Source organism: Ctenopharyngodon idella, chromosome 8 (genome assembly GCF_019924925.1).
Source record: "Ctenopharyngodon idella isolate HZGC_01 chromosome 8, HZGC01, whole genome shotgun sequence".
NCBI classification, from domain to species: Eukaryota; Metazoa; Chordata; class Actinopteri; order Cypriniformes; family Xenocyprididae; genus Ctenopharyngodon; species Ctenopharyngodon idella.
In genome coordinates this window covers 8,624,800-8,649,506 of record NC_067227.1, presented here as the reverse complement: position 1 = coordinate 8,649,506, position 24,707 = coordinate 8,624,800, and the positions used below count along the sequence as shown (strand labels likewise).

General features: G+C 35.6%; 1 protein-coding gene across 2 annotated transcripts; it reads left to right on the top strand.

The window, feature by feature from the left end:
- Window positions 1–17,325, top strand: csf1b (colony stimulating factor 1b (macrophage)). 2 transcript variants are annotated; one of them, XM_051904409.1, is made up of 9 exons: window positions 1–264; window positions 1,411–1,524; window positions 1,634–1,696; window positions 3,455–3,625; window positions 9,236–9,422; window positions 9,573–9,709; window positions 14,154–14,200; window positions 14,357–14,397; window positions 16,864–17,325. In XM_051904409.1, exons 2-9 carry the CDS (start codon window positions 1,432–1,434, stop codon window positions 16,917–16,919), a joined length of 795 nt encoding a protein of 264 aa, XP_051760369.1. In that variant the 5' UTR covers window positions 1–264; window positions 1,411–1,431; the 3' UTR covers window positions 16,920–17,325. The 2 variants fall into 2 exon arrangements, with proteins under 2 accessions (XP_051760369.1, XP_051760367.1); XM_051904407.1 differs by having other exon boundaries at window positions 2–312.
- The last annotated feature ends 7,382 nt before the right edge of the window (window positions 17,326–24,707 follow it).

Genomic DNA, 24,707 nt, shown 5'->3' with positions numbered 1-24,707 from the left:
AAAGACAAGGAGGGGGTGAAGGGAAGGGAAAGAGAGAGTTCCTGTGAGAAAATTCACTAGACACTAGTTGTTTGACCATTGTTCCATGCTTGACAAGAATGTGCATTAAAGTCAATGTCTGGGTCAGCGTGCTTTAATTTAGATGGTGGATGGATTCTGTTACGAGCTTTTGTGTCATTCTGCTTCAAGTCTTCACAGCAAAACATCACCTGGATCTGCTCAAATGCATCTAATTGAGGATTGTAATCTTCTCCTGCTGGATCGGTGAGCCAGATGAACAACCCTACACCCTTTCACTTCTACAAAACCAAGGTAGGCTTGAAGGTCTTCATATGGTCCTTCTAAAAGCTGGAAACACCTCTCTTATTGATTTAATTCTGAATATACAAAAGACATGTTATCGTTTTCTGGAGTACAATTTTTTTTTACTTTGTTAAGACGGTATTCAGGGGAGATGAAGTGGTGGTATTTATGCATTTCTTTGCTCCAGGATTCCTCGCATTTTATCAAAGATGCTTTTTTTTAGAGAAATTTTCACATTCATGGTGACGTCAACACATCCACTGATATGATACATCTGCTTGTGCTACATTGTCAATAGAGATTTAGTTTACCTTTCTGCACAGCTAAAACATCTTAAAATGACAAAACATATATCAAAAATTAAAAAAAAAAATTCTTTTTGTCATTTGCATTGTGAGTGCATTTTTGTGTGCACATTTTTACTAATAGCTTAAGATAAGTTTCTTTTTTATATTAATTGGCAGAAACGTGACTGGACTGTGGTTAAATAAATCTCTGCAGATGAATCTTGATCAGGATTGAACAAAAGTTATTGTTTAGTGTATGCTGGCTGTTAAAGTTATGACATTCCTTGCCTCAAATAAAAAAAAAAAAATATCAAAAGAAATTTCAAAAAGATGGAGCAGATGTAGAAATGTCAAAAGCAGCAGGATCCAGTGCTGATAGAGAGAAGGAAAGGAAGATAAAAAAAGAAAGAGAAAAGATATATTGGTAGTAAGGGAAGACAGCTGCCAGTGACATACCTGGCAAAAAAAGAGTATTTTTTCCAACAATGAGCTCAACTTGCAAGAAAAAGCTTTCATGACAGTAGTTGGAAGATAACAGTGAAAGGTTCTCACCTTTTATATTCATGTATTGATTATTTCATATATAATTTATTTTTATTTCATTTATATTTTATAAAATATATTAATTCAATATTTATATTTATCAGACAGTCCCCATAAGAAAGAAAATGCTTATTAAAATATTTTCAAAATAAATCAAAATCTAAGCATGCAAAATGGTTTTTGTGAGGGGTAAAAAGAAAAGTCCCATGATGATAGAAAAACAAACCTGTGTGTGTGTGTGTGTGTGTGTGTGTGTTTTCTTTGCTTGTCACTATAGGGGAAGAATGTGTGTGTTCTCATGCTGCTGTGTGTTCCCCTTTCCATGATGGACATCCCTGGTCCTTGCAAACATGCCATAACCATGGACCACCTGCTTCAACTAAAACAACTGGTGAAGAATCACATCTCAATAAAGCTTCAAGGGAGCTTTGATTTCAAATGTAGCACCTCAAATGTAGCATTTCTCCTAACTTTTCGGCTCATGTCTTTTTACTCTTCAGATTAGTAACCAGTTGCGGACTGGCTGTTCAATCACATATACATTCATTGAGAGAAAACACCTGGTAAGAGTGTCTTTAAACATTGTCTTGCTCTGCTTTTAAATTAATGTTTGAAAACAGGATTGTGTTTTTTCCACAATACAAGATTCTATTCCAAGGTCTTCTGTTTTGAATCTGCCCTTGGAAATGCATCAACGTTGGAGGTGTGTTTTAGATTAGACGGTCACTCCAAAGTGTCATCACTAATAGATGAGATTTCCGTTGTGGCATCCATGACATGGTTGAATTCAGTATGCATTTTGATATAGATCTTTGATGTCTCTGTTGGCCCCATTTAGTATGTAACAGTCTTTTTATTCTGTAGACAGTCCGAAGTTCTGAACTTTGATTTAGGTTCTTAAATCTGAAGCATTTAGTCAATAGTAACATATTACGGTAAGCAGTGTTGGGGGTAACGCGTTACAAGTAATGCGAGTTACGTAATCAGATTACTATTTTCAAGTAACCAGTAAAGTAACACATTACTTTTAAATTTACAACAAAATATCTGAGTTACTTTTTCAAATAAGTAACACAAGTTACTTTGTTTTCCCATTTATTGACTGAAAGCTCTCCTGTCCTGTGTTGAGAGAAATCAGGAGTAAGTGCAGAGTTGTTGTGTGAGGTGTGTGCTGTGTAAACATGATGGCTAGTTCTAGACTAAATGTCAGCATTTACTCATTTCACTTGCACAACAGATCCAGTATTCCTCAAAATAAATAAAAACTGTAAAATGCAAACTCAGAATATTACACAAACCTGCAATACTTACATATGTTAAATAACACAAATATACTTTATGTATTTAATCTCACTTTATTAACCAACGTCTTTGCTGACCTTTGACGATCCAATTGAACCATACTAATAAGTAAAGTGTTTAACTTTCTTCTTCTGCATCCTATTCTTCTGCAATCCAGAATAACAGCATAGCTGAAAGGTTTGTTTGAGATGCGCCCTCTACTGTACAGGTGTGAATAAACATTTTCTTTAGCCTGAGGCTTATTCATTTCACTTGTGAATGGGACTTTACATTTGCCAAAAAAAGCCCCGCCCAGCCTGGGTGGGAAAAAGTAATACAAAATTAACGTAAAGCAGTACTTTTCATAAAAAGTAACACAATTAGTTACTTTTTAGGGAGTAATGCAATATTGTAATACATTACCTAAAACGTTTCCCAACACTGATGGTAACACTTTACAATAAGGTCCCATTAGTTCACGTTAATGGTAACACTTAATTTTAGGCTTTTTTAACTAGTCGCTTATTAGCATGCATATTATTAGAATATTGGCTGTTTATTAGTAATTAATAAGCACATTAATGCCTTATTCTGCCTGACCTTATTCTACATTCTTAATCCTACCCAATACCTAAACTTAACAACTACCTTACCAACTATTAATAAGCAGTAAATTAGGAGTTTATTGAGGGAAAAGTCATAGTTAATAGTGAATACATGTTCCCTATACTAAAGTGTTACCACATTAACAAACAATAAGCAATACATTTGCTTTTTTTTTTTTAAAAATAAAAAATAAAATAACATTAGTTAGTTAATGTTAGCACAGATCCATTAAATAATATTAACAGGTACATTTTAATAATATTACTAGTAAATGTTGAGGACCTACTTTATATTAAGTGTCTATAACTACTATGTAATAACATTTAAATTAATCATTTGATAAAATGCCTTCATTGTGTTTATACTTGTGTCAGATTTTGTTCTCCAATTTTCTCTAAACCTTTTCTTATCCATTCATCTTTTTTGTCTTTTAGAGCATGGTGTGTTATGTGAAGGCTACTCTGCCAAGGGTGCTTGAACTGTTTAACGTCCACTTCAAATACATGCGGGGCTCAGGAAGTGCTCAAGCAGTGGTCTCCATACAGAACCTCATTCTCAACATCTACTCCCAACACTGCATACCTTCACTGAATGAGGAACTGGAGGTGTGTGCACTCACACTCACATATCTTGATCTTAGGTACAAAACATCTTAACAAATTTCTCTAGGCTACCTTAGAATTAGTTTTAGAATTGTCATTAAACAACAACAACAACTATTATTTGTTAACACTTTACAATAAGGTTCAATTTCACTCTTAAAAATAAAGGTTCTTAATTGGCATTGATGGTTCCAAGAAGAAACTTTAACATCCATGGAATCCTTCCACTGCACAAAAGGATTATTAAAGTGGTAAAATATTCTTAGGTTTATTAAAATGTTCTTTACAGTACATAAAGTTCATCATTAAGTAAGCAATAAGGTACGAGAGGCTGTGCTGTATCGTGAGTAAGTCATGGCTGAAGTGCGTTGTTAGGCATTGTTTTATAAAACGGTTCCCACACAATACAAATATTAAAGCCAAAAATATGTATCAATGCAACTTTCATGAAGTAAACTTTCACTAAAGCCTTCCTTTCGCCAGAAAAAAATGGTCCCTGACTGTGAACAGCAACAGAACTTTCATTATTACACCATTAGATGGTGGCAAAGACTGTCTTTATGAGTGTGTTAGTCAGTAGCGAAGACTTTTACATTGAAAAGACTGAATTGTTGTGAACACGGAACAAGACGCAACTGACAAATGCTTTGACTAGCGCTGTCAGTCACGGGAAAACTGTTAAAAGGACAGGATAATACATCGGACATTTAAAGAGATTTCTTATTATGAACATAGGACTGACCTGAAGGAAAATGCTAAATCTGAATGCAGGTAATAAACTCGCTCACTCGGTCTTTTTCTCACAATACTCCTCTACATAATACAGTAAGCATCAATGAACAATTTCAATTGAGAACATACAGTTTGCGTTGCTAAGAGTGGTTACTAAGGGTGTTGTGTAGTGATACACAGAACCGTTGGGTCAAGCGGTCATAGCCGTGTTTTATCGTGAATAAAACACAGTTACTGACCAATCAGAATCAAGGACAGGAACTAACCGTTTTATAACATAAATTATTACACAGCTCTCTGGAATACTCTATACTGATTGGTCAATGGTTGCAAATTTGATATTAAATAGTTATTGAACTGTTGCCTAAAAATCAAAAAGTAACCTACAATTTAGGCATAACTTTTAAATGAAAATAGTTTCAAGCAAAGCCACATTGTTTTTTGAAGGAATCAGATGAGTAAATGATTCAATGACCCATTTGTTCCTAAATGAATCAACCGTTTTGAATGAATCGGTTGAATGATTGATTCAACGACTCTCTTATTGAGATCTTTATAAGACACTTTATAAGTATCATTTAATATTTCTATATTAAAAATGGTGTATTTCAAAACAATCCCATGATATTATTTATGCAATTGTAATTGCAGATACATTCATGCCACCTCTGAGTTAATCACTGTGTATTTTCATTTGCTTAATAAGTGCTGTAAAAGAAGGCTATTGTTCACCGCAATAACTATTGTTACCGTATAAAATTTTTATGTAAGGTGTTATCCACTTTAATAGCATTTTAAAAGTATAGTTACTGAGCAACGTTTTAACACATGGAACTTTTAACATTGAAAATCTATTGGTAGGCTGTAGAAATGAACATTTACCAACCAAGATTAATTAATGGTGAAAAAGTATTGTTCACTGGTGGTTCATATTGGAAATAAATGTTGTGATGTTATTTCCTTCAAGAGGTGCATCAATTTTTGGTCAAGATCTTGTATTGACAATGCAAGAGGTGAGCACTCTGTAAAGTCTCCTCCAGCACATCCCAAAGACTTTCAATGAAATTAAGGTCTGGACTCAGAGGTGCCAATTCATGTGTAAAAATTATTCTTCATGCTCTCTGAACCATTCTTTCACAATTTTAACCCTGGTGAATCTTGACATTGTCATCCTGGAATATGGCCATGATGTGTCTTTCTACATGGTTGTTTAAGAAATGAAAAGCTACACTCCATCTTTAAGGGTTAAAAGAACCATTGCCAAACATATAACATGCTAGAAACATACTAATCACTGTAATAATTATCCATTCATAGATTCTTGAGTATTTGCCTATTAAAATCCAAACAGTGACTTTTTTTTTTTTTTTTTTTTTGTCCGGGCAGTGTATTTGACCACCTTATTGTAAAGTGTTACCTTTAAAGGATTAGGTTGCTAGACAGAGAATCTTGATGGCCTACATTTCATCTACATTTTCAGTCTGATATGGCAGGTCTGCTTTATTTAATCTGCACAACTGGTACTGCATAAATCACAGAGGCACTTCAAGAGTGTTTGTATATGTGAGTTTAGTCTTTTGTGAAACCACAAACAGATTTTAAATGCTCAGGGGTCACATTTCAGAAGTAGTTCTGTCAGGACCACTATCGTCAAAGATGATTGATAGTTAGCATACAGTTTGGATTGGCGGTATGGTTCTGTTTTGGGCAAGAACTCCCTGTGCATACATGCAGCCTAGCATGGATAAGAGGAGGGAGGGCAGTGATAACCCCCCTTAGGGTGAAAAGAACAGAACTAACATAAAGGTATGCAGATATCATTAATGTTCTTAATGACAATAATTTAATTTAACAACATGATTCAAGAAATTAGTCTGATTCGAAGAGGTATATAAGAGGCCAAGTCGAGAGGAGGAGCTGGGGATGGAGGAGGGTAATTAGCTCCTGAGCAACACGATAAAGCTGCTGATAATACTGCACCTATATGCTGAGATAGGCGTCGTATTCCTATAGGTAGACGTCGATCAGCTGAGAGTCAGCTGATACGAGCTTGACTAACGTGACCTTCCAGAACTAACGCTACGCTTTATCAGTCTGGAGTTGGTTGTGTTTTCTATATAATATTGCTATAATATAAAATGAAAGGCTAAAACTGATCCACTCTTTGATGAAATATTCAGAAACATCACTCAAGCACATTTTGGTCCATATCTTTGATCAAATCTGCACTCCTCATACATTCTTGTCGTGAGAGCAACAGATCTCCAGTAAAACCCTTAGAAGTCCTATAAGTAAAGCTAGATGTCTGAGGATATATTAGTTTCTCCTTAAGCTTATAAAGATAGTTAAGCATTGTTGATTGGTTTACTTACAACCCTGTCAAATTTGTAGACATTTCCATTTATTTAAAAAAATATTTCTTCAAATTCAGCTTGAGAATTTTTCCATCTGGCAGCTGGTGTCGTATATCATGTGCGTGAGAAATGTGGTTCAAGTATAAGAAATACAAAGAAGTCATGCTGTTACTTTGTCATACTTCTAATGTGAAAAGGGCATTATTATAGCCTCTGTACCTATGTTCAGCATGCTGTATTTTCTTTTATTCCCAGTAAGGAGCTTTTAGTGATTTATTGACAACGCCATTACTGAAACTACATAGTGTGGCATGAGGCAAAAACTCTTTTTCAGCACCCTCTTCATCAAAATATAATCTCTCATGGCATGAAGCAAAGCATGTGGATTATGGGATCCTCTCAAACTACACTTAAGGAAACATTTATCTCTAGCTTTGCTGAAGATAATACTGAAAAGACAATTTGTCTTTATGACTTAACTTACGTAAGCTTCTGAGATGCATTTCCAACATTAAATCATAGGGATTCCCCCTTTAGATCAAAGGAGGAAGCATACTGAGGCCAATCTATAAACCTAGTATATGTACTTGACAATTTGAACTTCAAAAGTTTTCATTTTTCATGTATAAATTCAACTTTGGTGATCATAAGAGACTTCAAAAATATATTAAAAAAAAAATCTCATCAACAACCAACTTTTGAATGGTAGTGTATAATGCACACTATGATAATGTTACATATATTTTTTAAATAATTTAAAATATTTATTAAACAAATTATTTTATATTTTTTAAATTATTTTTTGCTGGTTTATCTTAAACATTTAATTGCTATCAATTTGACTTTTTTTCTTTTGTGGAAGACAATGCAAGGTCTTTTCCATGCAAGTACAACATTCATGCTTTAAAAAGAACACACAATCACTATAAACGGGTCATTAAAGTAATCCAAAAGAATCCAAAAGAATCCAATATCTATAGCTTTAAGAAACAAACCAAAAGCAATTCATTAATCTTCCCCTCCACTGGTTGACGGGATCATTGAGTCATTTGAATGTGAGGAAACGCATAATTTTTGGACAAATCATTCAGACAGGTTTTGTGAACTGTACTAACTGATTCATTAAATGGATCTGAATCAAAAGAATAATTAATTCTCCAAACTTACACCACTACTTCCCCAAGACTCAATCACAGATTTAGAGCGGATGTCAAGATATTTAGTGAAAGATGACTTTTAATTTAATTTCTGCTCCTCAAACGAGTCATATCTCTTGTGAAAAGGAAGTACACTTTAGCATAAAAAGAGTACTTATTAGGGATATATTTTAAAAGAATTTACTTATTTATTTTAAACTGAAATATGCTTTGATGTAATTTCTTTTGAAACTTGTATGTCAAGTATTTCAATATTTGTAATTGCACATTTGTTAAGATACTGTTTATTTAAATATTAACTTTACATGTAATTTGAAATAACACACTATGTTTAAAATTATAATCAAGTAGGCTACTTTACATGTGTTCAAGTAGGTATTCAACACATCAAAATAAATGCACTTTAAAGCAGGACAAAAAATATTTAAACATAATGGTTAAAAATGTACTTATGGGGCCAGATTACTTACAGCTTGCGGCAGCGCAAACCCTCTTATTTGGCGTTAAAAAAACTACTGTCGGGATTTACTAAAGACACGCAGTGCAAAATTAGTGCTGAAAAGGCGTGGACTGAGTTGTTTTTGCGGCTGACCATATGCATTTGTAGGAGTTTCCACGCAAAATTTATGGGAGGAGAGTATTTAAATGTATCACGCAACGCGATTTACTGAGATGTTTGCGCTAGTCATTTTACTGGTATTTGCGCCATTATTTAACATCCAAAAAAAGCATGTCTTAACCCATTTTGCAACATGCTGCAATTGTTGCTTGCGTTGGTCATTATGTAAATGATTTGACTGCGTCTGTGTTCTTTATTTTGCGCGTCAGCAGTAGATCACGCGCAAAACTTCACACTCCCATCGGCACATTTGTGGAATTGTGCTCTCAAGCTAATTTGCCCCGTTTAGTAAATCTGGCCCTAAAACTTTTATTTTGACATTAAGTGTACTTAAGTGTGTTAACAAACAGTCATGCAAGTGTATACTCTAAGTATACTTAAAGAGTGTACTTAAAGAGTGGCCTTTCTTCATTAATATTATATTATCTTCAAGTATAGTTTTTTTTAAGTATATATTAAATTTGAAGTACACTACAAGTGCACATTCAATACAAGTAAACACACTTCTTTTTCACAAAGGATGGAACTCATTTATGATACTTTGATGGTACTTTTGTTTTCTTTTTGAAGCTTGAGAGCTTTGTGTCCCGCTGAAAAAAAGAGAAAGTCATGGTTTTCGAACAACATGAGGTTGAGTAGATGATGACAGAATTGACATTTTTATGTGAACTATCCCTTTAAGATCCACAATGTTAAACTACATCTCTCAGTATTTATTTTTGGTGTTCGCTTTCACTCTGACTCTCTGCAGGAAGACCCCGTAGCATTCGAGAGGCAGTACAATGAGACTCCTGTCCAAGCACTTCAAAGAGTCGAAGAGGTTCTGTCCCTCTACTTGCACCTCATCACATCCACTAACACTTCTGTTAACTGGACCTGCGAACAAGAGTATAGCAGCAATGTATCCCCTACTGTGACACCGCTTACCACTAGCACAGGTGAATGCACACACACATTCATTCGGCCACATAAAAAAGAAACAGGTACACTAGTAAACTGTAGGCAAGACTGAGATGATTCAAACACACACACACACACATATACATCCCTCCAGCAATGATTAACGCCACATGTTTGTCCTTTGAAAGAGACTGCGGTGGGATTATTCGGGCAAGATCCTCAGGGGTCCTCCAGCGATAATTTCTACAGGCTGGGCTTCATTGTGGTCTCCATCTGTGGAGGATTTCTTTTCCTACTCACTGCCTACTGCCTCCTAGAGAGAAAGGTATGCCATTCCTCCATAAATGTAGACATAAATGCCATATGGGCATTTTTATTTGAGTCCAAATCTTTTTATGTACACAGTATGTTATAATGTGATAGGTTTCCATTAGGTCAGACAGGCAATGTCCTTCATGCTCTTACATGCATTTGACCACTTGTCAGCAACATTTTATATGTATAAAGTTACCTGTTCTAGTGCTTTTGTTGACATATGACAGGTAGTGACAAACATTTTTGAGTTATTTTAAAGGCTTGGCAAGATTCTGATCATGATCAGAAAGACCACCAGCCAGCACAATGTGCTTCACCTCAATCTGGTATTGATTTGTGATGGTGTGTGTGTCTAATGCTATTTACGCTATCTAAAACTATTTACAGCACCCTTAATTTTGAAATGAAATAACACAGACTTACGTGATGACAAAAACATTAGATTAGACTCAGGGGCTGTGTCAGAAATCGCATACTCTCTTGAGTAGGCACTTATTTTGAAAAAGTACTTAGCAAGTTCTAAAAAAGTGAATGTGTGTAGTATGAATGTAATCTAGGCGTACTACTTTTGCCATGTTGCCATTTTTATGTGTTGGGTGTAACGCATTACTAAGTAATTAATTACTCTAATTACTTTTCCCTTGAAAAAGTAAGGTAAATTTGGGAGCAGTCATGACCTAATGGTTAGAGAGTCGGACTTGTAACCCGAAGGTCAATCTCATTACCCACAACTGAGGTGCCCTTGAGCAAGGCACTTAAAGGGTTAGTTCACCCAAAAATGAAAATTCTATCATTTATTACTCACCCTCATGCCGTTCCACACCCGTAAGACCTTCGTTCATCTTCGGAGCGCAAATCAAGATATTTTTGTTTAAATCCGATGGCTCCGTGAGGCCTACATAAGGAACAATGACATTTCCTCTCTCAAGATCCATAAAGGTACTAAAAACATATTTAAATCAGTTCATGTGAGTACAGTGGTTCAATATTAATATTATAAAGCGACGAGAATATTTTTGGTGCGGCAAAAAAAAACAAAATAATGAATTATTTAGTGATGGCCGATTTCAAAACACTGCTTCAGGAAGCTTCGGAGCATAATGAATTAGCGTGTCGAATCCGCAGTTCGGAGCGCCAAAGTCACGTGATTTCAGCAATTTGGCGGTTTGACACGCGGTCCGAATCATGATTCGACACGCTGATTCATTATGCTCCGAATCTTCCTGAAGCAGTGTTTTGAAATCGGCCATCACTAAATAAGTCGTTATTTTGTTTTTTTTGGCGCACCAAAAATATTCTCCTCGCTTTATAATATTAATATTGAACCACTCACATGAACTGATTTAAATATGTTTTTAGTACCTTTATGGATCTTGAGAGAGGAAATGTCATTGCTCCCTATGTAGGCCTCACGGAGCCATCGGATTTAAACAAAAATATCTTAATTTGTGTTCCAAAGATCAACGAAGGTCTTACAGGTGTAAAACGGCACGAGGGTGAGTAATAAATGACAGAATTTTCATTTTTGGGTGAACTAACCCTTTAACCCCCAATTGCTCCCCAGGTGCCTCAGCAAAAAAAATGGCTGCCCACATCTTGGTGTGTGTGTGTACAATACTCACTGCTGTGTGTGTGCACTTGGATAGGTGAAAAGCAGAGCACAAATTCCAAGTATGGGACACCATACTTGGCTACATGTCACATCACTTTCACTTTCATTTTTTGTTCACTAAAGTATTTATTAATTACTCTTAATTTTTCAGTAATTTAATTACAGTTACTTCCTAATACTGTATGGACTACAGAAAAATTCTATGTAAAACAACAGTGGATTTAACATAAAAGTTTAACGACTAATGTTAAAATGGTTTTATTGTAACTTTCTCCCTTTAAAATCTTTGGTCAGTTCAAGAATAATTTATGCAATTTTATATTATTTATTTGAAAGAATTATAAGAGCAGATTCATGCCTATCCTTGTATTGTTCAACTGGTTGAGGTTGATATGGGATTAAGAAAATAATTATGAATGCCATACTTTTTTAGAGAGAGTACACTTACAATTACACTGTTGTAATTAGTAATTAATTGCTTTTTTACAGTAACTAACCCAACACTGCCAGCATCAGTTGTGTCACTTCACTGCCATTTACAAATCCTCTCCTGTGGCCTCATAAAGTGTCCATCGTATGCACACTTCAGAATCTCGCCAGAAGTAGAAGGTCATCTGGGTACATTTTGCGTACTCTTTTATGAGTACTGTGAATTCAGACACACTTCTTTGATCACACACTGTTTTTCGCCTACTATATAGTAGAGAAGTATGCCATTTCAGACACAGCCATAGGTCAGTTATTTAGCATACTAAAACGTACTCTTGCAGTATATGCTAGTACCCGCTGATGAAAAGCAGCACCACAGCATGATGCTATTATCACCTTACTGAAGTTCACTGTAGATGAGTTATAGAGGTGTTGCGCCACAGTGTGACTGTGAATTTTGGCTTAAAATTTATTATTATTTTTTTTATCTTAATCTAATCAAATAATCTTTTCCCACTTCAGTGTAGGATCTCTTGTGAAAAAGAAATGCACTTAATTCTATTAAATGTGCACTTGTACTTCAAATCTTAAAAGTATAGGCCTATATATTTTTAAAATCCATACTATATAGATAGTGTAATGTCAATGAAATAAAAGGCCACATAGAAAGTACATGACTATGTCTCTTAACACACTTAAGTACACATTGTAATGTCAAATTAAAAGTTTTACTTTTAAGTACATTTTAAATCATTATGTTTAAATAATCTTTTGTCATGTTTTAAGAAGTACACTTATTTTGATGTGTTCACTAACATACTAAGGCACAAGTAAAGTTCTTGATTATAAATTTGTATAAATTTGAAATTAATATATTTTTACAACATAATTACAAATGTGTAATTACAAATATTTAAATACACGACATACAAGTTTCAACAGAAATGCATTAAAGTATATTTTAATTGATCATAAATTCTTGCCAGCACTTTCAATGGAAGTAATTATGAAAATACATATAAGGTGTTTATTAAGATGTATTTACTCACCCTCATGTCGTTCCACACCCATAAGACCTTCGTTCATCTTCGGAACACAAATTAATATATTTTTGATAAAATCCGATGGCTCAGTGTGGCCTGCATTGCCAGCAAGATAATTTACACATTCAAACGCCCATAAAGCTACTAAAGACATATTTAAAACAGTTCATGTGACTACAGGGGTTCAACCTTAATGTTATGAAGTGACGAGAATACTTTTTGTGCGCCATGAAGCTTCGAAGCTTTATGAATCTTTTGTATCGAATCAGTGGTTCGAAGCGTGTATCAAACTGCCAAAGTCACATGAACCACTGAAATTTTGAAACACTTATGACGTAACGAAGCCTCGTTTACTGAAAACACGTGACTTTGGCACTCCGAACCACAGATTCGAAAAAAAGGATTCGTAAAGCTTCGAAGCTTCATGAAGAGGTATTTTGGAATCGGCCATCAAGTTGGCGCACAAAAAGTATTCTCGTTGCTTCATAACATTAAGGTTGAACCCCTGTAGTCACATGAACTGTTTTAAATATTTTTTTAGTAGCTTTCTGGGCGTTTGAAAGTGTAAATTATCTTGCTGGCAATGCAGGCCACACTGAGCCATCGGATTTTATCAAAAATATATTAATTTGTGTTCCGAAGATGAACGAAGGTCTTATGGGTGTGGAACGACATGAGGGTGAGTACTTAATGACAGAATTTCATTTCATTTTTGGGTGAACTAACCCTTTAAGAAATGTAAATGTAAATGTAAATGTGACAAGCGTAGTGTAAGTACTTCTAATATGCATCCATTAGCATTGCCATTGATTTCACTGTCAGTTGCTTGGCTGGCGCATGCAGTTTTTTGAGCCGGTCATAACTAATCACAAGTTTGGATCTACAGGAAAAGATTAGCTAATACATACCAAAACTGCACACACGTGCCCATTTAGCATGGTCCCATCATCCCCAGTGGGTAGATATTTTAACTACACCATCTGGCAGTAAAATAATTCTTCTCCATAGACAGCCATTGAAATAGCAATGTTTTGCCAGTGGCCAATTTTTGTAGGCCTGTAATAGCGTGAAATGGATTTGAAATGGATATTTATCCCTGTCTGCTGTCTTGTTGAAAATTAACACTGGAGCCAGAAATAGCTTGAGCCAGAAACAAACAGACTTTGAAAGATTTTTCTCATATCTTACATTCATCATTAGGTCAGCTATAGTAGTTTACATACTGTAGTACATTGAACCTCACACTTAATCAGCAACTGGTTTTAAAGAGAGTAACGAAAAGCTAGAAGTAAAAAATGAAAAGAGTATTTGTTGAATATGTAACATCACTCATGCATGTAATTTCATCTGTAATTCTGTTTCCACAACAGAAGCTGCAACGCCAGCTTCACAGAACAAGAATGTCATCAGACTGGGGGTAACTTTGTGTTTTATTTATTTATTTATTTATTTATTTTTTGCTGTACAATGTTTTAATGTTATCATACATATATATTTGAATGCTTGTATGATCTATGACCTATATGTCAAAACTATGCATATAGCAAAGAAATATCAAAATTTCTGATTACAGATTACAAGTTGTCGAAAATTTTGAAATCCAAGAGGAAGTATGTAAGTATTTGATTATTAAATCCTTGCTTGATTTTGCATCAATGTCAAAATTGACAATAAAAATAAATTAATACCTCTATACATCCCCTAGTACTTAGAAATTGTGAGATATATACTCACAATTAAGAGTTATGTTAAGTAATACATAATGTAATACATGGTTTGGTGCCCTAAATTTAGGTAGGGCAGATTCTGGGTCTTAGTTTAACCATTTTGTAAGCTTTATATTCTAATCACTGAACACATCAGACACACTTTTGGCAGACTTCTAATGTCCTTGCAAAATGGCGCTCTAATGATGATTGACAGACTTTAATACACACGACAAATGCATAGAATGCCATCTTAGGGGCCGTTCACGTCGCATCTAAAAATGCGCGGAAAGCGCGGCTGCGCTGCTTTCGAATTAGTATTTATTGCTTCCAGTTGTTGTTTTGGAATATTTCAAGTTGTGTAGGAATTTTGTGAGGAAAACAAAGTCTTGTCTATTCTCAGAAAAAACATAAAACAAACACAATAGAACTATACTGTATACAAAAGCTATTCACATGAGCATGTTTAAATTCAAGGGTTTATACTCTCAATAATTTGCTACGCGGTAACACTTTATTTTAGGGTCTTTTAACTAGTTGCTTATTAGCATGCATATTACTAGAATATTGGCTATTTATTAGTACTTATTAAGCACATATTAATGCCTTATTCTGAATGACCTTATTCTACATTCTTAATCCTACCCAATACCTAAACTTAACAACTAACTCACTAACTATTAATAAGCAGTAAATTAGGAGTTTATTGAGGGAAAAGTCATAGTTAATAGTTTATATGTGTTCCCTATACTAAAGTGTTACCTGATACGCTACTCCACATAGGAAGAACAGGGGAAAGTTACTCTTAAAAGTAATGCATTACAATATTGCGTTACTCCCTAAAAAAGTACAACCCGAATTCTGGAAATATTGGGATGTTTTTTAAACATTTGTTACGTTTTCTATGTTCTATTGTGAAGAAAATATTGGCTCATGTGATTTGAAAGTCTTTTAGTTTTCATTTTATTCAAATATAAAAAACGTCCCAACATTTCCAGAATTCGGGTTATAACTAATTGCGTTACTTTGTTACTTTTTTATGAAAAGTAATGAGTTACATTACTTTTGCATTACTTTTTCTCACCTGGGCTGGGCTTGCTTGTTTGCTTTTTAATACCCATACAGACGAGCCGTGGCTGGTTTGGTATTTGACAAAATGGACTTTGGGTAATGTTAATGTACATTAGTTCAAATATTATCTTCAGCACATGATCATTTGAGATCAGTAGAGGTCAGATGGCCTTGGAAGGACATAAAACATGTTGAATATTGTAAGCAAGTGATAAAAAACAAAGACCAAAAAAAAAAATCTTAGTTGAACATTTGGACATAAACTAAAGAACTGCAAGGAGGTTCATGAGTGAAGGTTCTTGATGAAAAGCTAATAATTAAATTAAAAAGTTTAAGTAAAAATAAATAAAATTCTTTTTAAAATAATAACAATCAAAATAAATCACTAAAATGAAGTGTAATTGTTGAAGGTTGTGCTTGAAATAAATAGGTTGAATGGGCTTGGCTGACAATATATACACCGATGAGCCATTACATTATGACTACCTATCTAATAACCTGTAGGACCTCCTTTAGCCTGCAAAACAGCAGGGGTATCTGGTACCATAATGTCAACAGCATGTCCTCCAGTTCCCGTACATTGTGGGGTGGTGGTGATGTAGCGCAAAAACCCTCTTTTCCAAGTTGAACCACAAATGTTCGACTGGGCTCATGTCAGGCCAAGGCATTAACAGAAATTCACTATCATGTTCATCGAACCACTCCTTGACGATTCTGGCAGTGTGGCATGGCATATTATCCTGTTGGTAATGGCCACCGCCAGCCGGGAACACGGTTGCCATGAATGGGTACACTTGGTCTGCATCAATGTTCAGATACCTGACAACTATTGGAATAATGTGGCCTAAAGTGTCCGAAAACCGCTGCCGGCCTGTGTCCGCCCAACAGCGCATCCAGGTGTCATAACCTCTGTTGGTAATCGGCGTATCCACGCTTGGCCTTCGACATAATGCACCAGGAATCTTGATTCGTTAGACCAAGCCACTTTCTTCCAAACATCTACAGTCCAATCTCTGATCTTGGGCCCATTCATGTATTGTTGGCGATGGCGTGCGGTTAGCACGGGGACCCGGCTAGGTCATCGGCTACGCAGGCCCATACACAGAATGCTGCAATGAACTGTCTGCACTAATGTAGCTGCTGGTGATTTGTAATGTAATGGCTCATCAGTGTTTATATATATATGTTTACTTTTTTACTTTTTTTTATCTGTTAGCATTCAGATTGTTAACATTCTGAACAATAACTATAGCGCATACAGTATGTGCTCATAAACTTAATTCTCCTTTCTCATCTTTCATAGACCAGATGACTGACCGACGGAAAGCTTTTGGCTCACACCTCTCCACTGCCTTCTAACTGATTTGAGCTTCCTGGATGCTCACAAGAGATCACAACCAGTGACACAGACTGCCTTACAGACCACAACCGTAACAACACCTGACAGTGTTTCCAACATCAGAGGAAACAGACTTAAGATATACTTCTGATTTGTTAACATAACCCTGGACCTTGTACATATGTAAATATGCATATTATTACAAACATTTATTTCTGGACTACTGGAAAAGTCAAAGTATTGCATGCTAAGTAATGCTACAGTTACATCAATTCACAACGCACCTACTGTAACAACTAGAAAAAGAAAATCAGTCAATCATAGTTTGTTTCATAGTTGTTTTCTGCTGTCAGTCTGCTATAATGCTGTTATTGTTCATATGTGGGCAGTATGTTACAGTAAAGGCTTCATTTGTTAATACAGAAATTTCTTTCAATTTCCATATATATTTTACATTTTAAAGAGGTTAAGTGTTGAGCTAAAATTGTCAGAAAACTATTATTAGGCAAAATACTCCAGATAACACTGTCTCGCATATCTGGCATATTTTCCAAAAAGAGGTCAAAAGGTTATCTTCCTTTTTTCCCCCAGTGACATGCTGATATGAAAATGCTGTTTGAGCTGACAAAAGCATATTTTACAAAACAGATTTATTTTAAGAAAGCAGTTTTGCTTGCTTATATTTAGATTAAGTTTCGTACACTCTTAAAAATAAAGGTTCTTTATTGGCATCAATGGTTCCATGAAAGACCTTTAACATCAATGGAACCTTTCCGATTCACAAAAGATTATTTATAGTTTAAAAAGGTTCTTTAGATTATTAACCGAAAGATTTTTTGGTGAACCAAAAAGGGTTCTTCTATGACATTGCTGCAAAAACTTGCTTTTGGAACCTTTATTTATAGAGTATATAAGTGAATAGTGTATGGGAACTTTAATGTGGTTTAGGACAAAGCCACTCAAAACCAAAAATCCATGCAGGATGGCATAATATCTACTATAAAGGAACAGAAGAAAACAATTCCAGACATGAATGTTTCCGGGCGACCCACTTGAGCGTTTTGATTTGCATTTTGTTTCTGTCTGGAGTGTGTGTCACCATTTGGCTTAGCTTTAAACACTCAAAGGCTTCTCTCAAAATCAAAAACAAGGAAATGTGGTGGAGATTTTTCGGACGTCTGCTAATGATTAGAAGCCAGTCATCCAAGCGAAAAGGAAGAGCTTATGTTTAGCAGAAAAACAGGACGTAGCTTCTTGTGAATGAGATTTGAAGGCCTGCTCTAAAGATGCTGAGTGGGCATATTCACAGTGTAATGCGGTAGTCCAACACACTTTACACAGAAAGATCCAAATAAACAGTCTTTAATAAATCCAGGAACATTTAGGAGCAAGAGTAAAGTTAACGTGCACTACGCTAAACTAAAGATGACACTAAACAATGAACAGAAAGAACTGAGGGCTTAAATACACACACTAATGATTAACTGAACAAGAAACAGGAGCGCAACTCAATCGGTAACCATGACAACTAATGCTGTGTCCCAATGCTTATATGTCCTAAAAGTATATACTTTTGAGTGTGTAGCAGAATATCAGGCAAGCTTTGGAATATACTACTTTATCATAATTGCATCTTGTCACAGTTCAAATCCTCCACATTAAATTTAATTTAATGGTGCGTTCACACCAAGTCATAATTACCATAATTACGAGATTTCAACTTGTAAAAAGCATTCACATCCTTGTAGAGCTCGTAATTGTAAGCTATAGGAAGTTTCTGAGAGCTCCTCCTTGTTTTATGGCAAGGTGGTAACCTTGCCATAAAACAGCTCAGAGTAGAACTTTTTGTTGTCATCTCGAAATTGCAGTAATTACGACATGGCGTGAACGCAGCATAATTTCCTACCATATCAGAGAAAAATGTAGTTGCACGCAGTGGCGCCTGCAGCTGTACGGCTGTACGCACTGTGCGTACCATGAGAGGGCGCTATTAATGCCGTTTTTATTTTTTACATAATTTTTAAATTGATTATTAAAATCTTTCTGTGTACACACATGACATATTAAGAAAGCAACAGAGAATGAGAATAAATAAAGGTGTGCGTTTGTGTGCTGTAAAGTCAAATGTGTTTATGTGCGTGCATGGGTGGGCGTGGGGGGGTATGGGTGAAAAGAAATCTGATTGGATAGTTTAGTTTCGTCACTTTTTCTACACATAAAAAATATTTCTACAGATTTAACAAAACGAGCTCAATATGTTTAAACGCTCTCTAAAACAGCTAAACTTGACTGAAACATTTGCAAAAGGCCTAAAACTATTGTGTAGGGATGGAGAAATTAAACCTCTTAAATATTTGAAGCTTTTCTCTGAATGTTTAGGGAAAAGTTTCAGAGCATTAAGAGTGTCGAAAACAGTGCCATCTTGTGACGGGTAAAATGTACAGCAGCCATAAACCCGAGCGCGCAGCTCCGTTGTTTTATCCATTAAGCACAAACCAAAGCCTGGCGACGCTAAATGAGTTCAGTTTTCTGATAATATAATTCACAATAATTATAATAATATTACCTTCTGATTTAAGGCAAGTAAATTGTGCTGTTATTGTTTTACCGGTTATAGGACAGAACATATGACAATGTAATATATATTTTTTGTTATATAGGCTATTTAAAATGTTAGTAAATGGATTTGAACTTCGTAGTGGTCTGGGTTCAAACATTCCGACACGCAAAGTGAAGCTTTCACGTGAATGGAAAGAAAGTGAGGCTTTGTTGTTCGTTAATCACATGTTTCTCTGAAAACAATACGCACATTTCGGGACAAAGCCGCTCAGAGATAACGTTAAAAAATGTGAATCAGTCTCCTAGTTGCACGTTCATGTGTTTCTTTACAAAATGTTAACGTTATATAAATATAAATGAACATTAGCTGAGCACCAAATCAGCATATTAATGTTTTCTAAAGCATCACGTGACACTGAAGACTAATGATGCAGCTTTTCCATCACAGGAAAAAAAATAAATTAAAAATGTAATAATATTTCAAAATATTAATGTTTTACTTATTTTTGATCAAATAAATGCAGCCTTGTTGAGCATAAAAGACTTCTTTTAAAAACATTAAACAATACCAACCCCAAAATTTTGAATGGTAATTTAAATTTAATGAATTTTGTATAATTTAGTTATTGTTTAGTCAATAGTGATGAAAACCATTTATATTTTGAAAATATAATATATAAATATTTCAAAGTAAGTGTAAGTGGCATTTGTTTACATCTGGAGAATAAAATAAAAATCATTAATTCTTATCTCCACATGAGGTTAAAGGGTCAGTTCACCCAAAAAAATGAATTCTGTCATTAATTACTCACCCTCATGTCGTTCATTCATCTTTGGAACACAAATTAAGATATTTTTGATAAAATCTGATAAAATCTCAGGCCTGCATTGACAGCAAGTTAATTTCCTTTTCTAATGCCCAGAAAGCTATAAAGACGTATTTAAAACAGTTCATGTGACTACAGTGGTTCAACCTTAATGTTATGAAGTGACAAGAATACTTTTTGTGGGCCAAAAAAGACAAATAACGACTTTATTCAACAATATCTAGTGATAGACGATTTCAAAGCACTGCTTCATGAAGCTTTGAAGCTTTATGAATCTTTTGTTTCGAATCAGTGGTTCGGAGCGTGTATCAAACTGCCAAAGTCAGGTAAACTATTGAAATTTCGAAACACTTATAACGTAACAAAGCTTAGTTTACTGAAATCACGTGACTTTGGCAGTTTGATTCATGCTCCGAACCACTGATTTGAAACAAAAGATTCGTAAAGCTTCAAAGCTTCATGAAGCAGTGTTGTTAAATCGGCCATCACTAGATATTGTTGAATAAAGTCGTTATTTTGGGGGTGGGGGTTTGGCGCAAAAAAAGTATTCTCGTCACTTCATAACATTAAGGTTGAACTGCTGTAGTTTTAAAGCTTTCTGGGCATTTGAAAGTGTAAATTAATTTGCTGTCAATGCAGGCCTCACTGAGCCATCGGATTTTATCAAAAATATCTTAATTTGTGTTCCAAAGATGAACGAAGGTCTTACAGGTGTGGAACGACATGAGGGTGAGTAATTAATGACAGAATTTCATTTTTGGGTTAACTAACCCTTTAATTGGCATTAATGCCACAAACAAATTAACAAATGAATGTTGAATGTTTGCATTTGCACATTGCTTTATATAGCAGGGGTGGGGAATGTTGATCCTGGAGGGCCATTGTCCTGCAGAGTTTAGCTCCAACCCTGGAAAAAACACTCACCTGCCTGTAACTTTAGTAATCCTGAAGACCTTGATTAGCTTCAGGTGTGTTTAATTAGGGTTGGACCTCTGCAGGACAATGACCCTCCAGGATCAACGTTCCCCACCCCCCTGCTTTATAGCCTAGTCTGTTTCTTGCACCAAAGACGAAGAATGAAAAAAATGAAAATTGTGCCAACCAACCCCAGTTCTGCAATGAATTCTCTTTCTTTCCCACACTTTTCTTTTTGCCACTCTTGCCAATGTCAGCCTTCATCACAGATGTCTGTGAACATCAAAGTCCTGTTTTTGATAACCGCTTGTGTTTTCCACATTGATTTTTCCTGGAGAGCATTCACTGTTCTGCTAGTCAGTTGCCTTTTCACAAGGGAAAACCATGTTTGGCTCTCCATTCATTGCTCTCCATTAGGAGACTCCGTTGTTGACCACGTCCTAAGCTCCTAGTTTCAAACAGACTTCTGGTAGGCTTATGCCTAAAAGACTATTTTGGATTGACACGGCTTTGTTTTTCAAGCTGCCCAGAAATAAGAACAAGCACAGAATGAATGACAAACAGCCAAAATATTCCATATGCATGCACTTATGCAAATCAGCACAAATGACTAAAGAAACTTAAGATGAGTGTCTTAAATGTTGTTTCAAAACATTTTCACCAGTCAAATGTGGTTTTGAAGTTTTTCAAGCCCTTACCACGCACTTGACCAGCCTATATCATATCAGCTCCCTCTAGAGGTCTTAAAGACGTCAACTCTAACTTTATTAAACACAAAGCTTTTTTACACAGCGGTTAGTTAATTAGTTTTTATAAAAAGGAAGTGGCCTCTCACCGACGGATTTTTTTTTTTTTTTTTGGGATATCCACATTATTTTTAACGTAAGAGCGACCTTTTTTACGTTAAATGTGCAAGGCTTCAGGTGTCAGCCACTTCCAATTTAGCTGTACAAAAACAGTGCGCTGTTTGATTTTGCAAACTGGTGTTTGTTATTATATTATTTTAATTCATTATCGTAATCATAAACACACTGGCCTGTAGAGCAAACTTTTGTTATTCTTCTAGTTATTTAACTAATGTGGCTAATCTGAAGTATTTAGTGGCTACTGATACCCTTGTGAAAAAAAGTATATATTTTAAAAACCTGTGCTTGCTGGTAATATAGGGTACACCTTAAGAAAAATTTTGCTTTTCATTAGCTCCGATAGTGTATGAAGAAAATATATGTTTTTATTGAACATTGATGGAGCAACATATTTTGTGTGAAAATAAATCATAAAAGTGGTTTGTTTGTTTGTTTGTTTGTTTGTTTAAAAATCTTATAAATGTACAAGGTGGCAAGGTGGGCATTTTACCCCACACATGGGGCAAAAGGCATAAAGGAGACTATTGATACAAATAATTTAGCTAAAATAATGTATTTAATAATGTCTACAAAATTATTTAAAAAAGTAAGGATTCTGAAAGCATTGAATGATATCCTATAATAATTTAATTTACAGTAGGCCTAGTAACAAATAAATATATCTTATCATATGATATGATTAATATATTTTTAAACATCATGGTTTCATTATAAATAGTAGACACCCAACTTGATGTATGATATTTACCATCTGAATCTAACCATATCATGTTCAAAAAAAAAAGCTTGGTTAAAGTTTTGGGCCCCAGTTAGATTGTCTATTATTGTTTATAGGGCCCCATAAGGGTGTAACGTGGCTGTTTTAGAAAATAGCATGTTGGATCCAGATGGAGTTTAAGAGTTTATTTAAACAAAACAACAGATGTAAATCCAGGCAGAAAACACAAGAGTCCAGGCAATGTAAAAGATAATCCATACACGGAACGACAGGAACCAAAACCAAGTGCACAAAATACATCTAAGTAGGATAACACCAGGCAAAGAACATCAGAAACACTGGGGTTTAAATACACAGGTTAACAAGGGGACAGGGACAGGTGTAGATGATTAGTTACTATGGTGACAAACAAGGGTAACTATGGAAACAAATAAGGAAGACAATGCATAAAGGGAAACAGGAACTAAACACATGAATGAACACAATCTGAACAGAAAAACACTTAAACTACAAAGTGCTTAAACACAAGACAGGGGAATACAGACTGGAATCATGACTGAACCCCTTAAGGAGCGGATTCCAGACGCTTCTCAAGCAAAGGGAGGTGGAGTGAGGTGGATCAGGGGGAGGGATGGAGGGAGGAACTGGAACAGAGAGGTTACAAATGGCCTATATGGCCATCACAGAGGGTTTAGAGAAGGCCTCCTTGGCCAATACAGGACAGACAGAGTTCATAGACAGCCTCCGTGGTCATATCAGGGCAGACAGGAAGTTCATGGACGACCTCTGTGGTCGTGTCAGAGCAGAAAGAGAGTTCAGGAGCGATCGCCACCACCTTGGGAGGAGCTGAAGAAGTGTGTGTGGCCAAATACACAAGATGGCAGCTGCCAGATGGAAGCTCAGCTGATGGTGGTAGGATCTCCCCGGGACCACCAGAACTGGGACCACCGGACTCAAATGCGCTGAGACCACTGGACTTGGGAACACTGGACTCAGATACACTGAGCCCCTCAGACTTGGGACCACCGGACTTGGGAGTGCTGGAATCTGTGGTGGGCCAAGCTCTGCGGCCACTGGAGTTTGAGGCACATAGTCCCCCACCTCCCCCACAGTTAAGGAGGAACCACTCAACTGGAGGGCGTAGTCCAGAAACCTGACTAAAGCGTCATGTAAAATACTTGATTATAATTTTTAACAGTATTTGATATTGCATTTAAAGTTAATACATTTCAACTTAATTAATGTAACATTTAGATAAAAACTATTCAAGTGAGGTTAACAATTAGCCTACAACAAAAATAAAAATGTCCATCTAGATTGTAAAACAACTTTGAATATAACTTAATAATAGTAATCATAAAACAATTAATAAATGTAATTAGCAATAGTAGTAGTAGTAATAGTAATATAATAAAAATAGTAAAATAATCATTATATGGATGGAAACAATTGAAGCCTCCTCTACTCTCAACAGTTTCTCAGACTCACTGAGATGACTCAGATTGACTGGCAGACCATACGGTCTGTCTGAGGTCTGGCCGATTTAATTTCACATTTGATTTACTATCACAGATGAGAGCAGGATTCCTCAAAGGCAGTAGCAGAGACACTGTGCCAAAAAACGTCTTGGCTGCTAACGTTATGTCATGGTCTGTGGGGTTCTGGACACTTTACAGAAGTCTCACAGAACTCCAGTCTGCTGGTCCACTGAGGGCTGACGTAAAAGCTGAACGTTTTGGAGAACATTGTGTCCTCTTTCACTGGATGTTCTATAATCTGCATTCAACCCACACTGAGGTTTTTCTCTTTTTTTGACACCTGAACCTTTTCCTTTGTTGTTTTAGATACTCGCATGACGTTTCTGCAGCCACTAGATCAGTGTTTCTCAACGTTTCTGGTCCTGGAGGTCCAAAAAGAACATAT